Here is a 26,154-nt window from a genome sequence, read left to right on the forward strand (position 1 = left end):
ATTACGGTTAAAAAGGTCTACGCCTATAACGTTATAGCCACGCTTAATAACACCCCGCGAATCTACGGCCCCGGCGGCAGCCACCGGAAGTATATCCCGGGAGGCTATCTCGGGAAATATAACCCCGGCGGTTACTTTAGCGGGTGCTCCAGCGGTTACCCCGGTTGCTATAGAGATCCACCGTAAAGACCTCCCTCCTCCTCCGAAGAACCCTCGCGATATACCCTCGCACCCTTACGGCCACTTATTCCGATAGGTATAAGAAGAACACCTACGGAGCCACGAGGAGATAGGGTTATAGATACGGGTGCCGACGTCCGTAGTAGATAGATATCAGGTTCTTAATTCGATATAGGTGATAATATATAAGTTCGATAAATATAGATTTCTATATAAATATAAGGTAAGGCTTATAGTACGAGGAGATTAGTAGTATTAATCCTCGCTCGAGGAGATATACGTAGTAATACTAGCCGGACGGTTATTCCGCGCGTTAATAGCTATCGCCGCCCGATTTAACCTCACGCTATTATAATTTAACGTTATAAACGCGTTTATACACACGCCCCTCCCCCACGATATCTTTATATACCCGCCGCTAGGCTTTCTAGCCCTTAGGAGTCGTTTACACCTGAAAAAGACGTTATATAGACTTAAGGAGTCTCCACTACTTTAGTAAAAGCACTTTTCGGCTATCTTTATAGCGGACGGCTTCTAGATAATACCGTAAGAACCGTGTTATTTTCTACGCCGCGGTTGAATCCTATTCTTCTGTGTTAACGATATCGTTATTACTTATAAGGAATAATATAAGGCGTAGATAGAGTAGGCCGTTAATAACCTATAACGCCACTATAACCTATACGGTAGCGATCCTCTATAGTGGTTCCTTAGTATTAAGGTTATTCGCGACCGCGTCGCCCGTAAAATCTGGTTATTATAACACGACTACGTTACTAAGTTAGAACGCCTATTAAAGCCGAATAGCAAATATAGTAGTAACTATCGCCTAACGCACCTAATTAAGGTTATAGAGCTACTAACCTATTCAGGGACCTCGACTAATGTTGAAAGCTATTAACGGAAGATAGGATCTACGCTATATGTAGTTGTAATATCGCGGCCTGATATCGCGTTTACAGTATCTAGGCTATACCGGTTTAACGTTAATCCAGGGCCTGTTTACTACGAGGCCGCCGATTATCTAATCCTCTATCTGATTAATAGCTAATCGTTTACGTTAGAACTAGGGGGTGGCGATGCTATGGAAATCTACACTAACGCCTCCTTTACCGATAATACCCTCGATCGAAAGAGTAGTTAAGCATACGTGATATGTTTATTTAGCGGTATAATAGCGTGGCGCGCTAATAAGCAGGATACGGTCACGACGTCTATAACGGAAGCAGAGCTATTAGCGTTAGTATAAGGTGTAAAAGAGGGTATCTTTATATAACACCTATTACTTAGTATAGGAGTGGAATTTAATGATCCGGAATTAAGGATCTTATACGATATTAACTAAACGATTCGATTAGTTAATTAAGAGATTAGCACGTTAATAACGCGCCTCCGCCATGTCGATATCCACGGCTACTAGCTACGTTAAGTAAAGGAATATGGGTAAATACTCGTAACGTACGTTACGAGCGCGGAAATAGTGGTAGACGGATTAACGAAGGCGTTATACGGCGAGAAATTTAAGATATTCAGGTGCTAGGTGGGCGTGATAGATATACGGGAACGGTTATAGCAGAAATAGCTAGAGGAAGTCATGATAGAATATTTAAAGAACCTGGAGGATAAATTTAAGGGCGGCTATAGCGAACAGATTGTATAGCTGGATTATCTGCCGATTACGAATAGCTCTAATCGCCTAACTAATGTTTAGGACGATTAGGGGGTGTGTCGAATAGACTATAGTCTTTTCAGTTACGTAATAGGCCGGATTACTAAGAGTATAATCCGGGTAGACGCTTACAGAATCTACACTATATAAAATACGGTGGCAGCGTTTCCCTAACGGTCTAAGACAGTCAAAAATTATACATAATTGCGTTAATCAATTTCGACCTATTTTTATGACGATTTTAACTACGCTTTATCTGACAATAACAGCCATACTATTAGCTATAATAACGCCCTAACCCACTATAACGCCCCCGAAACTAACCCCGAGCCCCCTATAATTATGAAGGGCTTAGGGGAGGTAGAAATAGGGGAAACCCCTAAAAGCCCGATGAATACAGGGACTTCTACCTTTATTACGCCCCTTAACTCGAAAAGACAGCTTAGGCCTTTAACCCCAACCCCTAAAAGGTTTTCTAGGACCTAAACCGAGCCTCCCTCTAACTCTAAGGCCGAAGGCCTCTTCGAAACGCCCTCTAAGCCCCCCATTACTAAAGAACAGGGCCTTATAGGCTTTAAATAGGCTAAAAAGGCCCCTGGAACTGCTAGAAACCCCCCTACTACGCCCAAGAAGTCGACTAGTTCGGCTAGTATAGCCCAGGCTAAGGGTCTTCTCCAGCAGGTTTTTCAGCTACTCTAACAGGCCTACGATCTCGACCCTATCCCCTAGATTAAAGCCCTATCTGCAGGGCTTAAATCTACTATCGACGGAACCCTATAAGGCTCCTTACCCTCTATACTCGAGCAGAAGGTCGACAAACTAGGCTAAGCAGCTTATAGGCTTATAGAATAGCCTAAACCCCTTTATAGCGAAGCTGTAAAGGGAAAAACAGGCTCTATTGTACCCTAGGCCCCCTAAAGGGCCTTAGCACCTTTAGCCCCCCCGGCCCCCCCGGCTCCCCTCCCTATAGACCCTAAAAAAGTCCCTAAGGTTATTATATAGCTTACAGTAAGGGAAACGATCCCTAAGGAGAATTTTAATCCTCTTATACTCCGGAATAGGCTAAATAAGGCCCTAAGAATCCCTGCTGTTACGGGTATTAGCCTTTTAGCTAATAGGAACCTTATTTTAACCCCGGGCCAGAAATACAGCGTCTAGCAGCTGCTAGACTCGCAGAATCAGTGGTTTATGGAGCTAAACCTGCCTCTTTAGCCCCCCTAACCTATAGGCGACTAGTTTAAGCTTATTATAAAACAGGTGCCTACTAGGGCCTTTGGAGGGGGGGAGGCCCTATTATCCGACCCTACCGACCCTTCCGACACACCGTAAAAAGCCCTAAACCGTAGTCTAAAGCAGGGCCTAGGTTTAAAGGACCTAATCACTGAAACCGGCACCTTTAACCCTATTAGGGTAGTATGGAAGCCGCGGTGGCTAGGTACCCTAGACGGGCTTTACGGCACTACTATTGTTTTAGTGCCTACTACTAAAGAGCAGAAATACTGCTTAAAACAGGGGCTTTATATAGCAGGCCAGCGGCTAAAGGTCTATAAATATAGGCCTATAACCCCTAGGACCTAGTACTCTAACTACTAGAAATTCGGGTATACCCGAGGGACCTATAAGAGCCTAACTACCTGCTCTATCTACGCTACGGAGGGCCACGGCGATAAAGACTACTACTATAACGAGTACGAGGAATATAGCGACTGCGAACACAGGACCTATAAGTGCTATAACTACTAGGGGGTATACCCCCCTTATAGTAAAAACTATAAGGTCTTTTAAGCTATTAAATCCTAAATCCTGTAAATAAAGGGTCTTTTAGTTCGAAACAAGTCCGGTTTATTGAGCATAACGTCGGTAAATAGGGCCCGGCGCAGGAAGCTATCCTAGAATAGGCTTTAGAGGCTTCGGCCAATATAGTCCTTATTTAGGAGCCCTCCTGCGTCCCGAAACTAGAAGGGTAGTATATTAGAAACCACCTAGCCTTCTACACTATCACGCCTACGCCTCGGAAAACCCAGTTTTGTCCTAATAAACCTAGGGTCCTTACTTATATAAAAAAGGGCTCGGGTATCGATTTTTCACACCGCGAAGACCTTCTAGATAATATAGACGCGTAGCTTATAGAGGTCTATTATTCATAGACCTTCTATATCCTAAACGTCTATAATTAGACGGAACAGGACCCCGAGATAATAGGTGAAGGGCTTATAAGGCCTCCTAGCGCTACCCCCTCTACCTCTTTGACCTCTTCTTCTTTTCCTTCTTCTTTAGGCTCTAAAAGCCGACCCTGGACCAAAGATCGCGTCCTATAGGGCCTTTAGGTCCCTAAGCCGAGCCTTATTATAGGGGACTTTAATAGGAACCACTAGTAGTAGAACGGGGCTGCTACGAATTAGGCTTCTATTAAGGCCTAGGCCTTAGTAGACTAGTTAAATAGCCTCGAGGCCACCTGTTTAGTGGACCCTGAAGAAGTTAACCTAAACGAGGGGACCTTTTTTAGGTCTAATCTTCGCTAAGAGTCGGTTATAGACCTAGTATTTTACACGCCCGGCTTTAATCGTCTCCGCTTTTATAAGTAGGAATATATCGAAAACACTCCCTCTCTACACCGCGCTATCCTAATTTCAGCCTCTATTCTAGGCTCTAAAGGTCCTATAAATAGATCCTTTCCACTGGCGTATAATTATAGGCTAGCGGACTAGAACCTATTTACTAGCACTCTAAAAAGCCTAAAACCTAGCCTCGACCAATAGCTATAATAGGCTATCGACGCCTCGGACTAGGACTCTATAGGTCGCTACCTATCGGATACTATTTCCCTAGCTATTAAGGCCTCTATGCCGGAGCTAAGGGTAGTAGAGCGTTCGAAACTGTGGTAGACCCTAGAGCTAAAAGCCCTGCGAAAAACAGCTAATAGGGCTTTTAGGGTTTTTAGAAAAGCTAAAAAGGGGGCCTCGGCTACCCGGCTGGCGGCTTTAGAAACCACCTAGAAAGACGCTCGAAACGCCTATTATAGGGTCGTAAAAACAGTAAAACAGAACCACTAGGAGGCCTTCCTAGCTAACGCTTAAGGCCCGGAGATTTTTAAGGCCTATAACTACACAAAAAGCGGCCTAAATACGAAGATTATACCGATTTAAACGCCTATAAAATAAAAAGCCTACGCCTTCGATGAAAAATATAACGCCCTTCTTTAGACCCTTTTTCCCTCCGCCACCGACGCCCCTAAAGCCCCTGTATTTATAGGCCTTCGGGGGACCTAGGCCCCTTTAACCCTTCTAACGGTCCCTAAAGCCTAACTAGATCACGTAGTAAGGGCCTTAGAAGACCGTGGGAGTGGCCTAGCCTTTAGGCTACAGAACTATAACGCGCTATCTTTAGAGCTGCTAAGGGGACAGCCCTAGAGCCTGATAGGATAAGCTTATAGCCGATCCAATAGGCCTATAAGGCTATTCCCGGGCCATTTTTAAAGGCCTACTCAGCTTTATTTTCAGCAGGCTACTACCCTGCCTACTAGAAAAACGGCCTAGGGGTTGTCCTACTAAAGCCGGGAAAGAAAGACTATTCTACTCCTAAATCTTATAGGATTATAGCCCTTCTAAACTGCTTAGGTAAAGTCCACGAGAGGGTTATAGCTACTAGGCTGAGCTTTTTAGCTAATATCCGCGACGACCTTCTATACCCTAGTTAGATAGAGGGTAGAAAATACTAATCCGCTATGGATACGGCCCTTGTTCTCCTCTACTATATCGAAAAACAGCGTAAATCACGGCAAAACGCCGTAATTTCTACGCTATTTTTAGATATTAAAGGAGCCTTCGACCACGTCGCCCGCCTTTAGCTACTAAAAACCCTTTAAGAGCTCTAACTACCCTCGAATCTAGTTAAATAGGTAGCCTCCTTCACAGAAAACAGGCGTATCTAACTAGCCTTCGAGGGCTAGGTTCAGCAGCCCACCCCACTAAATATAGGGGTCCTATAGGGCCTCCCCAGTTTCCCCTATCCTATTCCTTATTTATATTAGGAAGGTTATAGCGGGGCCGGATTTTACAGGTCTTTAGTTATCCTATATAGACGATTTTCAGCTATCTATAGCGTCTACGTCGGCCAGGAAAAACTATAAGATCCTAGAAAGAGCCGTAGCCTCCCTTTTCGAAGCAGCTAATAATAACCACGTTCTTTTCGACCCGGATAAAACAGAGCTTATTTACTTCTACCAAAGACGCTCTATTAAAGACGCCACGGTTATTATAGAGCGGTAACTAGTAAAACCTACGCTAGGTGCTATTAGGTGGCTAGGGGTCTAGTTTAACCCTAAGCTATCCTTTAAACCCTATATCGAAAAACGCATAAATTCAGCTATGGGGGCCTTAAATAAACTCTATAGGCTACCTAGCTCGTAGAGGGGCCTTTCTTTTAAGGCCCTACGGCAGCTATATATATCCTGTATAGCCTTACTAGCTAACTTTGGCTTATAGCTATAGTAGGACCCTAAATCACCTAAAAAGCACCTAGTCGACCGTCTAGAACGCCTATAATACGGCGCTCTAGTCAGCGCTCTAGGGGCTTTTTAGGGGGGCGCCTTTACGGCCTCTAGAACTAGAAGCAGCAGTCCCTCTAGCTTCGATTCGGTTAACTAGATCTAATAGGCTTTATACCTTTAGGTCTTTAAAGTTCTTACCGAACCACCCTATTAGACGCTAGCTTCTAGGGGAGCTAGGCGAAGGCCTCGCCCGCCTATAAGACCTATAGCCTACTATATAGCTTTATAAGCTAGGCCTAGAATTAGTAGCCTTAGTAGGGCAGTCCTAGGGGATAAAGGGCCCGGCAGCTAGGTAAGAAGCCCCCTCGGCCTCCGAGCCTATAGTAGACCCTAGGCCCTTTTTTCCTCTAAAGGAACGGCCTAAAACCACGGATAATACCGACTCCGGCACCCAAGACCTAAAAACAGGCCACCTCGAAGCCCTTGAGGATATATACTAATCCCTAGGCGAGTGGGTCTCTGTTTTCTACACCGCCGATTCCCTAGGCCACCCTATAAGGCCTCCTATAGGGCCTCCGGAGGCTACAGCTACTATTATACAGCTAGCTAGTACCGGTAGGCCCTATAGAGCTATAGGTATTAACCTAGGGGACTCTGCCGAAGTCGCCGACGCCGAATTATACGCTATTCTTTAGGCCCTTTATACTGCCCTAGAGTAGTCGTCTAGGGCCCTAGAATGCTATATTTTTAGCGATTTATAGGCGGCTATTCAGAAGCTTTAGCGCTCCTCGTAGTGGGCTATAGAGGCTAAGACCCTTATCAAATATCTTAAACAATAAGGCACTTTAGTCTCTATATGGTAGTGCCCTTCGTATATAGGGATAGAAGGGAATAAACTAGCGGATAAGGCAGCTAAATAGGCGTTAGACCCTAAAAAAGCTACTAAATCTATTAGCTTAGTTACCCTTAGCCACTTAAAACGCCGGGTTAACGAGACCTTAGTTCGAGACTAGAAGGCGTTATAGAACGAAGAGGAAGAGGCGGAGAAAAGGGGTAAGTCGGTGCGTTTAGGCCGCCTTTATAGGCGCTTAGTCCGAGATAACCTCCGCTTTTCCCGAAAACCACAACCGATACAGGGCCCTAAGTAGGTAAAGTCGGCTTTTATTCAGTTAAAAACCGGCTTCGGATACCTAAAATCTCACTAAAAGAGGGTCCGAAACTACGCTAACGACCGCTATTCCTATCCCGGCTCCCCTATACAGGATATAGCCCACCTTATCCTTTCCTGCCCTTTTTATAAAAACGAACGAAAAGCCCTGCGGGAAGCCATAGCAGGCCTACCGCTATCCCTGCCGCTATTATTCGGTACTAAAAGAGGTATACAGGCCTTAGAGGCCTATCTTTTAGCTACTAAAATAGCCTCGGCGGAGTGGTATAGGGCGTAAACCTCGGATCCTACGGTCTAGGTTTCTATTTTAGTTTTTTACCTGTTTTTCGGTATATTAGGCAGACTATTACGGAGGATTTCCTTTGTTTACTACTACTCCACTATTTACTATAGCTTATTCTAGCCTTAAGCCTATAGGCCAAAAGGCGCCGCGCCATAGCTTTAGGGCTGCATGCGCGAAATGAATAAAAAAAAAAAAAAAAAAAAAAGAACGCCCTAAAAGGGCCGTGATAGTATATATAAAGGCAACGGTTAATTTTTATTCCAGGTTTTTTACTAGCCTTCGGGTTAGGTTTTTCCTTTTTTTGTCAACCAGCTTTAGGGTATTCCTATTATAACCCTAATAGTCCCTAACTATACTCTCGCTATATTATAATAATATTAATCGTGTCTTAATTATAACGGTTAATTAAGGGGAAAAGTAGAACTTAACGCGATAAGCTATTATGCTAAAGGGATAAACACGGGGTCAGGGGCGGGAGCGTTATATTTAAGAAGAAGAATAAAGATCAAGAGCGGAACGCTGAAAAGATAGAATAAATATTAAGAGCAAAACGCTTAGAAGGAAAAATAGGAATTAAGAGCGAAACGCTTAAAAAGAATGAAAATAGTAACTAAGGCGATAACGCCTATATAGTTCCCGTCTAGGTTAAAGGGGGGTCCTTACCTAAGAACTTATCTCCTCGGCCTACTAAAGGGTTTTCTAGGTCGATATAGCTAATATATAGGATATTATATAAACCTATTTAGTTCCTAATTGATCTCGTTATCCGTAAGCAGGGAGGGATATATGATAATACCCTTACGTTATCTCTCTAGGGCCCTTATTAGAGATAGTGTATAACCTTATATAGTTCCTAGATAGTCTTATTTTAAAGTAGGCGTTAATATTGTTATCGGGGATATTCCGTTTCGGCTCCTAGGTGTTTTCTTTATCGCTATAGCCGGCCTATTTAATTAGGTATTAGCGTCGTTTTCCTTAGTATTAGTAGTCTAGGATAGCTTTAACTTCGTACTTATCCGATTCTAGTGTAACGTCGACCACGGGTGGTTCCGGTTATAACCTATCACGGGACCTCTATAGTTCTAGAAGAGAAACTAGGAACATATTATAGATCCTTATACCCTATAGCAGTTCTAACTAATAGGCCAGACTATACGTGCCGATAATCTTAGTTACCTTATACGGTACGATAAACTTATTACTAAGCTTTTTTAAGGGTCTTTTCTATCGGATATTCTTCGTGGATAGTAAGACGTACTCGTCCACTTTAAAGGAACGCTAGGTATAACCATTATTATAATACCGTTCGTAGGAAGCCTACGCCCTTTTAATAAGGTCCGAGATAGATTGGCGCTAGGCTATAAGGTGCTCTATATAGCGCTCGGTCTTAGTAGTATAAACCTCGCCTACCCTCGGCAGTTATACCTTATTAGGTACCCTTAGGTTATAGCCTATTAGGGTATCGGTTAGGGTATAACGTATCGTAGAGTGCCACGCTATATTATAGGTAAATCTGCTAATAATAGCCGGTTAACCTAGTTATCCTATTCTTATAAGTAGAATACACGTAGATAGTACTTAAGGTTCTAATTCTATTATTCCGTCTATCTATCCGTTTACGGGTGCTACGCTATAGATAGGCGCCTGACTATGCCTAAATATCAATATAACGTTACCTAAAAACGGCTTATAAATAATAAGCCTCGGTCTAATATAATACTGTTAGGTAAGCTAAAGGTGCAGAAAACGTGGTACTATAAGAATTCAGCAAATCCTTCTACTATTAGCCCACTACTTCAGGGGATATAAATCGAGTACTTTATTAGGCGGTATACTACTACAAGGATAGTATCCCGTTTCCTATTCATAATCGCGCTATAAACTAGTAGTAGGCCCGTAATAAAGTTAATAGATATCTCTATAAAGGGCGCTAAGGCACTAAAAGACTCGCTAGCTTACTATATAGCTTATAATACCGCGGCTTAGTGCGCTAATAGATAGTATAGGTAGGTATAAAGTACCGGATATCACTAGGTAAATAATCCTAGAAGTAAAAGTCCGAAATCCTCTTAACAGTCCTTATAACCCTATAGTGCCCCACGCTAGGCCTATTATAGAAACACTATAGGACCTTTTAACGGAGGCTAAAGTAGTTTAGTATAAAAACACGATTCTTAAAACGAAGGATGCTACTACTCGTAGACTATTATCCGTTCGTGGTATCGTTGCTATAGGCCTCTCGCTAATAGGCTTAAAAGGGGTCTTCCGCTTACGCCCCTACTACCTCTTCTAGCAGGGTAGGGAAATTAAGAGCGGGGAAATCAGAATCGTGGGTAGTACGGGAACCACGTTAGTCCCCGATAAGGCCTAAAATAAAACGCCTCGAAAAGGACTCTAAAAAAGGATTATCCGCTTACACCTTTACTACCTTTTCTGGTAAGGGGGAGTTAAAAGCGGGAATAGCGCGGGTACTATACTAGGTCCTATATAGGCCTAAGGCAGAACGCTTCGAAATAGACTCTATGGAGGAAGAAAGGTTATCCGCTTACGTCTTAACTATTAAGATAGGAGGAGCGGGCTCTAAAAAAAGGTTATCCGCTTATATCTTAATTACCTTTGGTAAGATAGGAGGAGCGGGAAAATTATTACCGGGGCTATTACGGGAACTATACTAGTTCCCGATATAGTCTAACATAAAACGCCTCTATAAGGGCTTTAAAAACAGCTTATCCGCCTACGCCTCTACTACCTTTTCCAGTAAGGGGGAGTTAAGAGCGGGAATAAAAACTAGGGTAGTATAGGAACCACCCTGGTTCCCGATATACTCTATATTAAAACGCTTCGAAAAAGACTCTACCGCTTTAGCCCGGGTAGTAACTAGGGCATACTTATAGGGCGTATATTAGGGCTTTCTCGATAACCTATCCGCGGGGTTTAATATCCCCGGGCGGTACCGGATCTTAAAATCAAATAATGCTAATTCTTTAAGCTAATAGGCGTGCTACCCCTTAAGCTTCAGCTTATCTAATAGATAACAGTGGTTTAAATAGTCTATTAGGACCACTATAGGGCTCTAACTATAAGCTATATAGTACCGCTATATTCGAAAAGACTCGATAATAGCTATAAGCTCGGAATTAGGCGTGCTATAATTAAGCTTAGTGCCACGAAGCTTACGGGATATAAACACGATAGGTCTCTATAGCCTATCCTCGAGCTAACTAATAATAGCACTAATAGCAAAAGCAGAAGCGTCTAGCATGATACGTATCGGCAGAGCAGGATCAAAATACCTTAAAACTAGCGCTTTCTAAAATAGTAGCTTTATTTCCTCGAACACGGCCTAAGCCTATTAGGAGAGTATAAGGACCCCGGCATGCCCCTTAGTAGGGCCCCCTATATAGCCCCCTTTTAGATAGTCTATAAGAGGGGTGGCCACTTTAGAGTAGTTCTTAATAAAACGCCTATAAAAACCCGTAAAGCCCAGGAAGACCTGTATCTTCTTAACACTATTAAGAAGCTCCTAGTCGCGGATAGCCTTAACGCGGGATAAGTCTATACGTACCCTATCTAGGCTATAAATAAACCTAAGGAATTCCACGTCTTTAGTCTTAAACTTATACTTATCGGGGTTAGTATATAGAGACTACTACCTAAGCTTAATAAGGACCTCGTGGATATATACGCGGTAGGTAGCTAGGTTTACTATAGATAAGAATATTATCTAGATAGAATATATAGATAGTGTTAATATGACCCATTAGCGCCTAATTAATATAGCGCCAGAAACTCGCGGGGGTATCTATAAGACCGAATAGTATTATAAGATACTCGTAATAACCGTATTTCGTCCGGAACGCCGTTTTCCACTGATCGCCTTCCCGGTATTCGTAACCGATAATATACGTCCTTAAGATCTAGCTTAGTATAGTACTATGCCGATAATAGTCGGTCCAAAATCTTATAGATAAGGGGTAATAGGGTACGGTCCTTAACTATCACCATATTTAATCCTCTATAGTTAATATAAAGACGTAGCTTACTACCCTTCTTAGGGATAAACAGAATAGGGGCGCCGGCCGGGCTAATAGATAGTCTAACCTATCTCTTCGCGACGGCGTCCTATAGGTATTAACGTAGCACTTCTAATTCCTAAGCGGCGAGGGGATAAATAGAACTGTAAGGAGGCTTCTTCCCTTCCTCGATATCAATAGGGTAGTCCTACTACTAGTACGTTAGCAGCCGCCCGGTATTATCGATATTAAAGACGTTAGCGAAATCTTAATACTATTCTGGTACCACGGGTATACCCACTAGGTCCCTATCTAGGCTAGGGTAGGCCCCTTCTTCTAAGAAATTATCTCTATATCCCACTAAAGGACTTTCTGCTCGGCCGATATAGCCGATACGTAGGCCCCGCGTAGAACCTATATAGGTTAGAGTAAGGATAAACTTAGCTTATCTAACTACCCTATATAGCTCTCTTAGGGATATGACTATATAGAGCTCTGGGTAGGATAAGGGATAGGTCCACGTACTATACTACTAATTAACGTCAGGGTTAACGGCTATAAGCCACGGTCTTCCCAGGATTATACGGGCGCCCTAAGGATTAAGCTATATAACGTAGAACTCGGCGCGCTATACTCTCTTTTAACCCTAGTAGTCGGTAGTAGTAATAATCTTATAGAGAGACCTAACGGTTATCTTCGTTTATCCTTTTATAATCCAGGACACCGGTGCCGGGACCCCTTAGGAACCTAACTAGGTCCTAGGAGGGACCGATCTAAAACATTAATATCGGCGTCTCTATCGAGGAGAGCTGACGTCTACACCTATTCCCTACCTCGGCGAAGGGATATATATACCTCTACCAGTATAGTAGTAGTAAAGGGGGTTACTCGAGGCGGGTATTATTCCTAGGGCACCTCGCCTATAACACAGCTAACTATATCACGCGATATAGATACCGGTTGGGTATTCGGGTTATTATTACTCGAGCGTCGCTTAGCATAAGGGCTACGGCACGTAGTAGTATAATGCCCCTTTTAGTTATAGTTATAGCGGGTAATAGAATTAAGGTGCGATAATAGTCTAGGGTATATAGGGTAGCTAGGAGCGGGAGCGGGTATAGAAGCGGAACCAGGCGTAGAAACAGGGGCAGAAGCAGGGGTATAAGGAGAGCCAGGGGCACGCGAGCGGAGATAAAGTTATTAGGTAGCGAGCTAGAAGTCTATCCGAGCGACGGGTAGTCTATCAGTAATAGTTAAGGCCTTAGCCCTATAACAGGCCAGGGCTAGGTCTTAGTGCTCCTTAGGAACCCTTATAGACACTATATAGTCCCGAATACGTAGGAGTACCCTTATTAGCACTACCTAAATCCTTTACTAGTCTAGGAGCTCGCCCGGTAGTTCCGACTCTAGGGCTTCCTACCGTTATATAAACTTAGCGTAGGACTCTCCCTCTCTCTAGAATAAGATAGACTCGCTCTGGATCTATACCGCCACCTCTTATAGGCGGGTATCGTTATTGTTAACCTAGCGGGATAGCCAGGCCTATAAGGCTACCTAGCTAACCCTATTAGAGTCGCGATTATACTTATATTATAGTTAAGCCTACTAACGCTCCTTAAGGTAATAGGGGACACACGATATAATAAAGTACTTCTTCCTAGTATCTATAGGGAAGGACTAGGAATCTAGATTAAATCGCTAATTCATCTCCTAGATAAATATACGATACTTAGCCTAGGATATACTATCTTATTTTAGAAGGGGAAAATTGAACTTAGCCTATATAGCGGATCCGTGTCTAGATAACGTCCTGGATATATCGTGGGTATACTAGGATCCTAATAGGGTTACGGTAATACGATATCGCGGTTTAGCTATACGATAGTAGGTAATGTTGGCCGGGTTAGGATTAATAGCGGCGGCGGTAGTAGTAACGGCGGTAGTATCCGCCTTTAGCTTAGTAAGGTACACGAGCTTACGCTTACGGTGGTTCTATACCTTTATTTACTTAACGCGTTTATCTAGTTATTCCTCTGTTAGCGTAACTAGGTTAATATTTATATACAGGGGCAGGTTAGGATTATACGCGGGTCCCGTTATAGTCTTAGGAGGAATAGGGACGGTAATAGGGGCAGAGGTAGTAGTAGAAGTAATACAAGTAACAGGGGTAGTAATAGTGGCAGTAATAGAAACAGGAATAGGTACCGGTACGGTAGCAGAAGCGGGAGTAGTATTAGTTCCCGGCGTGTTCCCGTCGTTTTCCTTATCGTGGGGGGCGTCTTCTATAAAGGCGGTCTCGCTATCGCGGAGCTACTACTCGAACTAACTAGTAGCCTTGTTAAAATCGAAGGTAGAATTATTTATTTCGTGATATTTAGATATCTTAGTGACTCTCCTTAACGGTCTTCGCGCCCTTAAGGGTAAAGCGAGTAAAATATTAAATAGGTAGTCGTAAAAAGTAAAAAGGTAGGGTTAAGTAAGGAACTAGGTATAATCATAATAGGATCATAATAGGGACAGAACGTGAGTATAGCTAAAGAATCAGATTAATCGCTGGCTTCCCTCTTTCAAGGGGAGGCCCCCTCGCTCTTTAAGACTGCACTCTACTTCTTTACTCCTCGAGGACTGCTTATTTACTTCCTCGAGGGCTACCTTATTTACTTCGAGGGACTATTCTATCTACTATATAATAACTTACTTTATTTATGCCTCGAGGGGTCTTAGACTAGGCATACCTGGACCCCTGTGGGTTTATACTAGGGACACATTATACCCACTGCTATAGGCACCTAACACTTACTCCCTTTAATCGCTAAGATATTATAAAACCTAAGCTAAGCGAAATAGTTTTCGAAGCTTAACGTAGTCGTTACTTTCTATAGGATTAAGATAGCCTTAGGATATAAATATAAAACTATATTCCGAACTCGGTTTAGACTCTTTAAATAGCTTATCTACCCGTTCGGCTTAATTAAGGCCCTTACGAGTTTTTAGAAATATATTAATAAGATATTATAGCGCTTTCTAGATAATTCTATTACCGCTTATATCGATAATATCCTAATCTACTCTAATAGAAGTGAGGCTAATTATAAGGTAAAGGTCAAGTAGGTACTCCGCGCGGTCGTAGATACTAGCCTAAACCTAAATCTTTTAAAGTACGAGTTTAGCGTAAAGATAATAAAGTATTTAGGATTTATAATTACCACGGGGAAAGGCGTGTTTTACGACCTAGAGAAGTTTTAAGCTATTTGCGAGTAAGAAGCGCCTATAACGGTTAAGAGCGTGCGAAGCTTCCCAGGGTTTACGAATTATTACAGGATCTTTATTAAGGACTTTTCGCGGATCTTAGCCCCGTTAATAATACTAACTAAGAAAGACTATACCTTTTAATAGGGTCCTAAGGAAGATACGGCCTTTCGCGAGCTAAAGGCGAGGTTCTAACCGCGACCGAATTTAGGTAGCCGGGTCTATTAAAGAGTCGATATTATAAGGGAATATTATCTAGTTAATTCACGACTTAGTAATTAAAGAATACCCCGGATATATAAATACTATCGCCTTAGTACGCGTTATTGTTTCTAGCCGGGGATAAATAAGGATATCCGATAATTTATCCGGAACTATAACGTCTAGGGAAAAGGTATATATAGAGGATCGCGAAATAAGGCCTTTTATGCCCCCTCTAAGTACTAGACCGAATACAGAGCGACTTATAGGTAGATCGTATAACGGACCTACTACTAGCCGGCGATAAAAAAGCGCGCTACTTTTAGGTTATTATAAATCGCCTAACTAAAGCTATAAGATTAAAAGCGATAAAGATAATAAAAGCCGAAGATTACCCGAAACGGTTTTTATACTATTACTTTCGGTTTTATAGAATACCTAGAATAATTATTAGTAACTAAGGTTAAAACTAGATAAATAGGCTCTAAAAGCACTTTTATAAGCTCGTACGCATATTACGTAAGCTTAGTATAATATATTACCCTTAGACTAATAAAGTAATAAAGCGTATAAACTAAGAAGTATAGGCCTATTTACGAGCTTTTATTTATTACGCTTAAGACGACTAGGATCGCCTACTATCCGCGGTATAACTAGCTCTAAATAACCGCGAGAGCTTTATAATAGGGTTTAGTCCTTTCTTCTTAGAATATAACTACTCTATCGACCCGATCTAGATAACCGAGGAGCCCTTTATAAAACCTAGAGTATTAGCGGCCTATAACTTATTATAACACTTATAGAAAATAACCGAGTTCGCCTAGGCTACGATTATATCAATATAGCTCCGGAATAAAGAGTCTACTAACTAATATCGTATACCGGCTAAGCGTTTTAAGGTTAACGACTTAGTCTAGCTATTATTAGCTAATTACTCGACTCCACGACTATCCTATAAACTTAATTAGCTTTACTATAAATACTAAGTTATAAAGGTAATTAGCCTATACGTAGTTAAGCTCGCTGTGCTATTATAGATCTACCCCCGATTCTACGTGGACTTACTATATCGCGTAAGCGATAACCCCCTCCCGGGATAAATAATAGATAACCCTTAACCACTGCTTTTTCGAGAAATAACTAATAATAAAGAATAGAAAATCGAGGAAATCCTTTATATAAGGATAAAGAGGCGAGGTAAAGGATTAAGACGTGAAGTACTAGTATAATACGTAGGCCATTATAAGTCTACCTAGGAACTACTAGAGTTATTAGTATAAATATAGGCGCTTAACGAATTTAAGGAGAAATTCGGCCTAGCGATAACGAATAACGGCCTATTAAAGACCTTTACACTATTATAATACTAGAACCGATATATAGGCGATCGTATTACGATAATCAGGGAGTAGTAAAAGTCGAATTTAGTCTAGGCCGGATAGGCCTTATACCTTAGCCACGCTTAATATAAGCCTAAATCGATATCTCCCGCCTCGAAATCGCTATCCTCGGGATTATCGATCTCTATAAAAGTCTTACCCTTTTCGCCCCCCTCCCCCCTTTATAGGCTAGAGTCTATCTCCTTAACCTCTTTAGTATTATTTTTATTATCGCCTTTATTAGGAATCACGACTATACTAGTAATAGTTATACCCGTAGGCGTAAAAGCCTGCCTACGCTCCGCGAATTATTAGAGTTCGGCGATTACGATATTACCGCGACTAAGCGCGAGTATCTCCCTAAATAACCGAGTATACTCTCTTAGCTCTATAAGACTAAGGCGCCTAAAGTCTTTATCTGTTACGGGCTATGGCCCACGGAATAGTCCCCGGCAGCGGCCGGGACTAAGAAGCACGGACCTCCTAGCGAGGCCCGTGCGATCCCACACGTACTTAGCCGCCTACACACCGCGCAGACTTTTCCTTCCCTCCTTTCCTCCCTTAGTTCGAATAATATATATTTTCGGCCTTAATACGTGAATAACTTTTAATAAGCCGTTATATATTCGAACTTATAAGATTATAAGCTTTAACACTTATATAGAAGGAGATCCTAGTCACTTCGCCCCGAGCCCACTAAGGGGCTAAGGGCAGGTCGTAGGGACCTTATATAATAAGATCGATAAACGCGTGTTATAACGCGTATAAGAAGCGGTAGGGATATATATCGCCCCTATTCACGATATAATCGCTAGCCTGTAAGCGGCCTTTAAGAGGTCTTAACTTAACCTGCACCTCGCACCCACTACGCACCTAATACCCACCCTAGTCATTATACCCTCGTCCTTACCTAGGCCCCTCGAAGCAGAGACTACTATACCGATCCCACCGCCGCCGCCACCGGCACCTATACTCTTATACCGGGTATAGCAGGTCGTTATTCCCGTAAAATTTAGTGGGAAGCGCACGGAATACACCGCCTAGTCCTAGGCTATACGACTAAAACTTAAACTCGATAGCCTGCTATTCCGTAGTAATAAAGAGGCGTAGTATTTAATTAACGTATGCTTAGACACCTAGCCTTAGTAGGTAGTTAGCACCATTTTTAGTAACGGAGGCATAAACGGTGAATTTAACCTAGAGGAATTTATAGCCTACCTCGATCGCACGTATAAGGACCGTAACGAATAAGGTCGCGCTACTAACGCCCTTAGAGCGATAAAGCAAAAACCCGACTAACCGTTCGCACGCTTCCTCCCGACTTTTAAGAGGAACCTAGCGTAAGCAGGAGACTATAACTAGGTAGACTATATTAAGATATCGTTCCTCGATAGCGCCTTAAATGACAGGCTACGTAATAGTCTAGTCGTAGCCGACCTCCCCGATACCTACTCCGAGTAGGTAGATAAAGTATAAATAATCGCGTAAAGATAAAAGGGTATTAGTAAATCGTACGGACCGATTCCCGTCGCCCGTAAACCAGCTAAGGACGCCGACGGCGATATCGCTATAAGTGGCGTTAATAAGGTTAGCGAGTCTAAAGAGACCTAATAGAAACCTAACCGCTACGCGAATATTATATATTAGAGTTACTAGAAGAAGGGCTATATCTAATAACACTATAAGAGTAAGAAAGAAACGGTAGTATAAACGTCCCCTTAAGAAGAGGAACCCGAAGATATTCCCGAAGATACCGAAGATTCGGAAAAAGAATAGCTCTAGTGCGAAATCGGGCACCGCAGCCGACGGCGTAAGAGTAACGCGAGTGGGAGGAGTTTAAACCGCTATTACGGAGCGAGTCAGTATTAATCTAAGTAAGAGTTAATAGTAGTAGGTTAATAAATACTCTTATAGATACCGGTTATAACTGCTATACTACTATAAATAAGAAGTTTACTCGAAAAATACGCGTACTATTAGTCGATAAGAAGAAACGACTACTAAAAGGCTTCTCGGATAAGACTAAACCGGCTAGTAGCGCCGGTATCGTAGTCTTTACGCTAGATATATAAGGGTATACCGAGCGTATTTTTACGTACGTAGTGCCGCGTCTAGACTAGGATCTTTTCCTTAGGCTTCTATAGATAGAACGTAACGATATAGCCCTCTACGCTAAGGAATAAAGGCTCCACTACGGAGTAGCCGATATCGACGTCCGACTCTAGGGCGAAGAGGAGCCGAAGGCAGTATAAGAGATCCGTACTATAGCACTAATAATAGGGTCCGTGTTCGCAGAATTATATAGATAACTACGGCACCGGAGGGGAAAAAGATAGGAAGAGGGCTTACGGGCTATATCGTTAAAAGATATCGAAAAGGCCCCAAGTATAAAGGAGCTAGTAAACCCGCGGGAATATATCCCCGAGAGTATTATACGCGAGTTCGGCGACTTATTTACGCCCTCGTACTTTATACGCCTACCCCTATACCGACCTAGCGTTAACCACGAGGTCCACTTATAGAAGGATAGTAGTGGTAACGAATAAGCCTTACCGTGGGGCCTACTCTATAATATATCGCGTGAAGAGCTCCTTATATTACGGAAGACGATAACGGATTTAATAGATAAAGGATTTATTCGCGCGAGTAGCTTAGCGGCCGCCGTACCCGTGTTATTCGTAAGAAAGCTAGGAGGCGGCCTCCGATTTTACTATAACTACCGCGCCCTAAATACGATTACTTAGCGAGATCGCTACCTACTCCCCCTAATTATAAAGACCCTATATAACCTAGCTAAGGCGAAGTGGTTTACTAAATTAAACGTTATCGCCGCCTTCCATAAGATACGGATAACACCGGGGCATAAGTATAAGACCGTATTCCGTACTCGGTATAGACTATTCGAGTAGCTAGTATACCCTTTCGGGCTAACCGGCGCGCCTACGATATTCTAGCGATATATTAACTCGTCGCTATAAGAGTTCCTCGACGATTTTATCTCCGCGTATATAGACGACGTCCTAATCTACTTAGACGGATCTTATAAGGACCACGAAGAGAAGGTACGGCGAGTGCTTAGTGCCCTTATAGACTCTAGGCTAAACCTTAACCCGAAGAAATACGTGTTTAGCGTTAAGACGGTTAAATACCTAGGGTTTATTATTATAGCAGAAAAAGGGGTATCTTATAACCCCGAGAAACTTAAAGCTATTATAGAATAGGAAGCGCTAGTCTCTGCGACTAAAGTGCGAAGTTTCCTTAGGTTCGCTAACTTCTATAGGATATTTATCCGCGATTTTATAGCTATTATAGCGCTACTTATAACCCTAACGAAGAAGAACGCCCTGTTCTACTAGGGCCCCCTATAAGAAGCAGCCTTTAAGGAACTAAAGCAGAAGTTTTAGGAAGAGCCTTACCTATAATAATAGTAACCCGGAAGGAAGACTTAGCTAGAAACGGATTACTCGGGGTTCGTGTTAGGTAGCGTATTCCTATAAGAAGACGAATAAGGACGTAGGTGCGTCGTCGTATACCACTTATATCGTCTTAACTCCGCCGAGTATAACTACCCAATTTACGATAAAGAGATACTAGCGATTATAGATTACCTATAGGTTTCAAAAGCCGAGCTTATAGGCAGCGGCCGGTTCTAGATTTACTCCGATTATAAAGCGCTCGAATACTTTATAACTAAAAGAGCCCTAACCGAGCGTTAGAGTCGTTAGGCAGCTAAGCTTACCTAGTATAACTTCGCGTTAGAGTATAAGCGGGGGGCCGATAACGTCGTAGCTAACGCGCTCTTATATCGGGAGTAGGATATACCTAAGGATTCTTCCAATATCCGAGAGCAGGGGAGGTATATCTAGATAATCCCCGATATAGCTATCTCCCCCCGAGTATACCTAGTAAGGGTAATATTACCGGAGCTAACTATAGTCTTCGAAGCAGACCCCGACCTATAGCGATTATAGGATAAAGCCAGGGCCGCCGATAAGCGTTATTAAGGTGCCCTTACCGTAGTAGTAGCGGGAGAATAGAGTTTTCCCCCTAAGCTAGAGCTTAAAATATAGATCGCCGAGTATAGAATCGACTAAGGACGGCTAATATTTCGCGACCGCTTATAGGTACTAGGGAATAGCGAAAACGGGGTTAGCCACCCGCTATAAGGCCGTCTTATATAAGCGATCCACGACTTAGTAATCGGCGGACACCTAGGCAGGGATAATACTATTACCCTAATCGCCCGCTAGTTTTTATAGCCTAGTATAAATCGAGATATTAGAAGATTTATACGGAATCACGATATATACTAAGCCAGCTATATATAAAAGAGTACGAAAAGGGGATTACTACGCCTACTCCCTATACTAAAGCGAATCTTCTACGATATCGCGATAGACTTTATAACGGACCTACTACCCACCCGCGAGGGGAAGTATAGATACCTATAAGTAATCACCGACCGACTCTCGAAATCGGTAACGCTAAAAGCGATAGATACTATAGATACCGAAGCCTATGCTTAACGGTTCTTACTCTACCACTATAGGTTCTATAGAATACCGAAGTATATCGTTAACGATAAAGGGTTAAACTAAACTAGCCGCTTTTAGCGATACTTCTATAAACTCGCGGGAAATAATTAGCGACTAAGAACCGTATACCACCCTTAAACGGATAGAGGCCCTGAACGTATTAACTAGAAAATCTAAGCCTACTTACGAGCGTATACCTATTACGCCTAAGACGATTAGAACACGCTATTACCGGTAGTGTAGCTAGCCTTAAATAACCGGGTAAACTCGATAATCTAAATAAGCCTATTCTTCCTATAATACGGGTACTATATAAACCCCCTTTAAGTTAAAAAGACCACGCCGACTAATAAGCGTAAGGCTTCCACGCAGGACTTATTAAGTCGTCTTAAAGAAGCCACCTAATTCGCCTAAGCCGCGATAGCCGCTATATAAGTACGCTAAGAGGAGTTAATAAACTATTAGCGCTACCCTGCTAAGAGGTTCGAAAAAGGGGACCTCGTATAATTAGATATTAATAACTACTCCTCGCCACGGCCCTCGAAGAAACTTACCTGGCTTTTCCATAAGTATAAAGTTACAAAGGTTATTAACCCCTATATCGTAGAACTAGATATCCCCTCGTAGATTTATAACCGTTTCTACGTGGATTTCCTACGGCGAGCCGACTATAACCCCTTACCGGGGTAAGCGATAATAGACCCCTAACCACTATTAATCCGTGAAAGGCTAGATAGGGAGGAAGAGTAGATAGTAGAGGAAGTCCTCTACGCCCGTACCCGAAGGCGAGGTTATAGTAAGGTTCGCGAGGTATTAGTGCGATAGAAAGGCTATATAGAACTAATATAAGAACCGCTTAAGAGTATACGGGAAATATAAGCGCTTAACGAATTTAAGAAAAAGCACGGCCTAGTATAATTAAATAATAGGCCCTTATAATAGTATACGAAGGAGACACGGGCGCGAAAGAAGGCCGATACGGCGGCGAGGAGGATAAGAACCGAGAGCGAAGTCGTATTAGGGGTATACCCCCGTACTACTTAACTTATAAGTAAAGAACTAAGTAAAATCTTAAAAACTACTAAAATAACCTAAACGATATAAACGGCCTACTCCTCTACAATCTTACCCTCCTCTAACTCCTCCTCTTATAAGGCCACGCCGTCCTCGGCGGCACCCACCTATAACTCCTCCTAAAGAGGAGCCGAGGCGAGTATAACCTTAGGAGTAGCCCCCGGATTATTACTAGCGGCGAAGGGAGTCACGGCCACGTAATACTTATACACTTAGCGGACGGAGTAAGAGAGGCTACGAACCTCTTACGATATTATAGTGATATCGTTATTCTTATCCTCTAGTTTTTACGATACGTCCTTAAGCGTCTTATCTATACTACGTATAGAAGTAGCGATATCGTTAAGGGCTCGCACTATACTTACCTAGAACTCGGTAGTGGCGGATAGGGCGGCGGGCGGCGGGGCGATAGCGGTAGGCGGCGCGGCGGCGGGAGCGGGAGTAGCGACAGAAGTAGGAGCGGCGACGGGGGGGGCGGCGATAATAGGAGCGGGGGACTACGACGGACTAACAACGTTCTTACCCGATTTAGCTAGGCTAAGGGCGACCTAAAAACTACTGTAGGTATGTTAGAACTAGCGGCGATTCTATATAGGAGAGTTAGTATAAGGCCCCTAAGCGAAGAGTAGGTGTAAACTTATATCCTTATTATTAGTATCCTTATTTATAGTATAAGCGGTATTCTATAGGGTATTAGCGGCGTTATAGGCGGCGGACGGGAGCTATATCACTCGTTAGTCATAGTTACCCCCCACGGAACCGGTATACTTACCTTAGAATATTTATAAGTGCGGCACAAGCACTCGTAATATTTAGTATCCGCGCGAGTAGCGCCGGGGCCCGACTAATAATAACACTCGACGGTATACTCTTATTTACACTACCGGGTAGCGCACTAGGCATAAGGGGCGAGGCGGCGGGGTCCGGGGGGGTTCTTAGGCACGCGGCGCTTCTTTAGGGGGGGGGGGTTAGAGTCTACTTAGTGTTAGTAACGGCCGACCTTATAAGTAATAGTAATAAACGCTAAACTTATATCGGTGTCGCTACTACCCTTATAGGGGCGCTTATTAGGCGAAGCGTAGTCGGATATCTATTAATAGTTAGTTACGGCACGGAACTAAGAGCGAGGGGCGTGCTAACTCACTATAAGGAGAATACGGGCGGCCTAAGTAATAAGCTATTACTCGGCGATATTAGTTATACTGCTATAGGACCTGCGAAGTATCTCGGGGCTACTCCCAGTATAGAAAATCTAATTAAAAAAGAATTTAGTTAAAAGGAAGCTATAGAAAGGGAAGAAAACAGTAAAAAACGAGGAATAGTAGGAGGTTTATTTTACTCCCCTTCCTACGCTATTTAGGTAGAAGAAATAACCCCCGGTTATATATTCGGTAGGCACGTTATTTATAACGAGCACGCACGTCGGCGAGGAGCCCGCGATAGCATAGCTATATAAAACCCCCTTTATGCTATTTTAGCCTTAAAAAGATCTTGGCTACTACGGATTACCTCCCTTCGAAGGAGCCTTTAATAGAATGGAATAAACGAGACTATTTTCAGATCACACGCTAGGGAGCCAGGGCAATACAAGGTCACGATAACACGACCACGATATCGCCGCCTCCGGCGGGGGGGGGGAGTATATTACGGGCTATAGCCCGCGGAATAGTCCCCGGCAGCGGCCGGGACCAAGAAGCACGGACCTCCTAGCAAGGCCCGTGCGATCCCACACATACTTAACCGCCTACACACCGCTCAGACTTTTCCTTCCCTCTTTTCCTCCCTTAGTTCGAATAATCTATATTTTCGGCCTTAATACGTGAACAACTTTTAACAAGCCGTTATATTATCTAATAATATTAACTCCGATAAAAGAGCGGGAGTAATAGGATAGGCGTTTTTTTCCACTATAATATTAGGAGAGACCGGGCTTAAAACCACTACCTTACCTATAACCTTATAAGAAGGAGATAAGGCTAGCTATTCCGCCCTAATAACGACCTCCTCCGGAAACGATAAGTCTAGTCCTAACGCTATCTTTTCTACGACCTTTAAGGGAGGAGATAAAACTAGTATAACTACCCCGTTAGCGACCTTTATTACTAGAGAAAGTAAGGCTAGTTTAGTTACCTTATTAACGACCTTAGGAAGAGGTAGCGAGGCTAATTATGGTATTACCTTTTCTTAGACCTCCTAAGGAGGAGGAGGGGCTAGCGCCATTACCGTATTAGGAGCCTTTATAGGATATATAGCTATAAGTGATATCGCCGTTATCGCTTCTTTAGCTATACGGGTAGTCTAGAATACCGTGTAAGCGTTAAGATACGGTTCTTACTCCTAAAAAGAAGGTTAGCGATACGGTTATAACCTTAGAGGAGGAGGAGTTCTTATAGGGGCGTTCTTATTATTATCGCTAATAAGGGTAGCCGTTTTAAATAACCTCTACGCATAGCCTTTAAGGTATATAAGGAGAGGAGTATACCGGTATATCTTTATAGAGCATATATAGTATTTCTTCCCCCGATTACTCTAGTTATGATAAAGGCGCTTATACTTCCTATTAGCGATATCGTGCGTATAAAGGAGGTATAGCTTAGTATAAACACTACCGAGAGGGTGCTTAGGAGGCCGACTACCCGCCGATTTCTTTCTTTTAGGCGGCGGCGATAAGCCGAACTACCATACAGTTAGTATCGCCTCGAGGTATAGGAGTATTATACCTATATCGTTATCGGTGGTACGCTTACTATTATTATTTCCCCTATTATTACCGGGGGCTAGCGCCGTCTACAGAATAATATATATTAATAGGGGGTGCCTTATAAGAGGATCGTGAGAAAGACGGCGTACCTTAGACAGAGAGCTCTTAAACTAGCCGAGTATAGATAGATATTATCTAATACTATAAAGAGGTTAGGAGAATCGTTATTATAAGGAAAAGCGAGCACGTATAGACCTGCTATTACTATTATTAGTATTATTAAAGTTAGAGAGAGGAATAGAGGAAGAGGAAGCCTATATGGAAAACGGGGCCGATTTATTTACGGATAGGAATTACGCGACGGACGCCTATATTACTATTTCGGGCACGTGAATAAAGGTTAGCCGGCGACTTAAGATATCTTTAATATCGAGGTAAAGGCGAGGTAAGATAAAGGAACGCGCCTATCTCTTTAACACTATAATATAAGAGGAAGCCGAGCTATAATAGAGACGCGTGGTTATATAATCCCCGAAAGGAGAGGGGGGGGATAGTATTACGAGTTAACCCCGATATAAGAATCCGGCTACACCCCGGATCTTCTGGACTACGCGCTTAGTTAACGGACCTATATCGCCTAGTTATCGCTACCGTATGGCTAGCCTACCGCTATAGACTTTTCTACTTTTTCCTTCTTCCTTCCTTAGTGCTAGATAATCTATTATTACAATCTTACTTGGTGCTATAATCTGTGACCAGTCGTTTATATAACCGATTCGTATAGATATTACTAGAGCTCCTAATCGTTATAGGTTTTATACGTTATAGGGCTAAGATACGATATCTTAATAGTTGTTTGTAGATTGATACGCTATATCGACGCGGCTAAGTGGCTTTTCAATCGGTAGTGTAAAGGTAAGTAAAATAGGTATATCTTTACTTAGTAAGTGAGACTCTTAATTGTTAAATAAAGCGTAGTCAAAATCGTTATAAAATAGGTCAAAAATTGATTGAGGTAATTATGTATAATTATAACTATTGATATTACTAATAATATCCTTCGAGTACATCCTTCGAGTACCTTTATACTCGAATAAAGGATATCTTCCCCGTAAGCCTAGATAAAGGATTACGTCTTAGATAAAGGATTACGTCTTAGATAAAGGATTACGTCTTAGATAAAGGATTACGTCTTAGATAAAGGATTACGTCT

General features: G+C 42.6%; 1 protein-coding gene across 1 annotated transcript in view; it reads right to left on the minus strand.

Annotated features, from left to right (window-relative positions):
- Positions 1 to 22,605: 22,605 nt before the first annotated feature.
- Positions 22,606 to 26,154, minus strand: part of SODALDRAFT_359344 (hypothetical protein) — a gene marked incomplete at both ends in the record, with an annotated part of 9,424 nt that continues 5,875 nt past the window's right edge. The window contains one exon of the mRNA XM_028614175.1: positions 22,606 to 22,737. Within this exon, the coding sequence (XP_028467236.1) occupies positions 22,606 to 22,737 (132 nt within the window). The remainder of the gene's footprint in view (positions 22,738 to 26,154) is intronic.

The sequence above is a fragment of the Sodiomyces alkalinus genome (assembly GCF_003711515.1).
Source record: "Sodiomyces alkalinus F11 unplaced genomic scaffold SODALscaffold_4, whole genome shotgun sequence".
Lineage (NCBI taxonomy): Eukaryota > Fungi > Ascomycota > Sordariomycetes > Glomerellales > Plectosphaerellaceae > Sodiomyces > Sodiomyces alkalinus.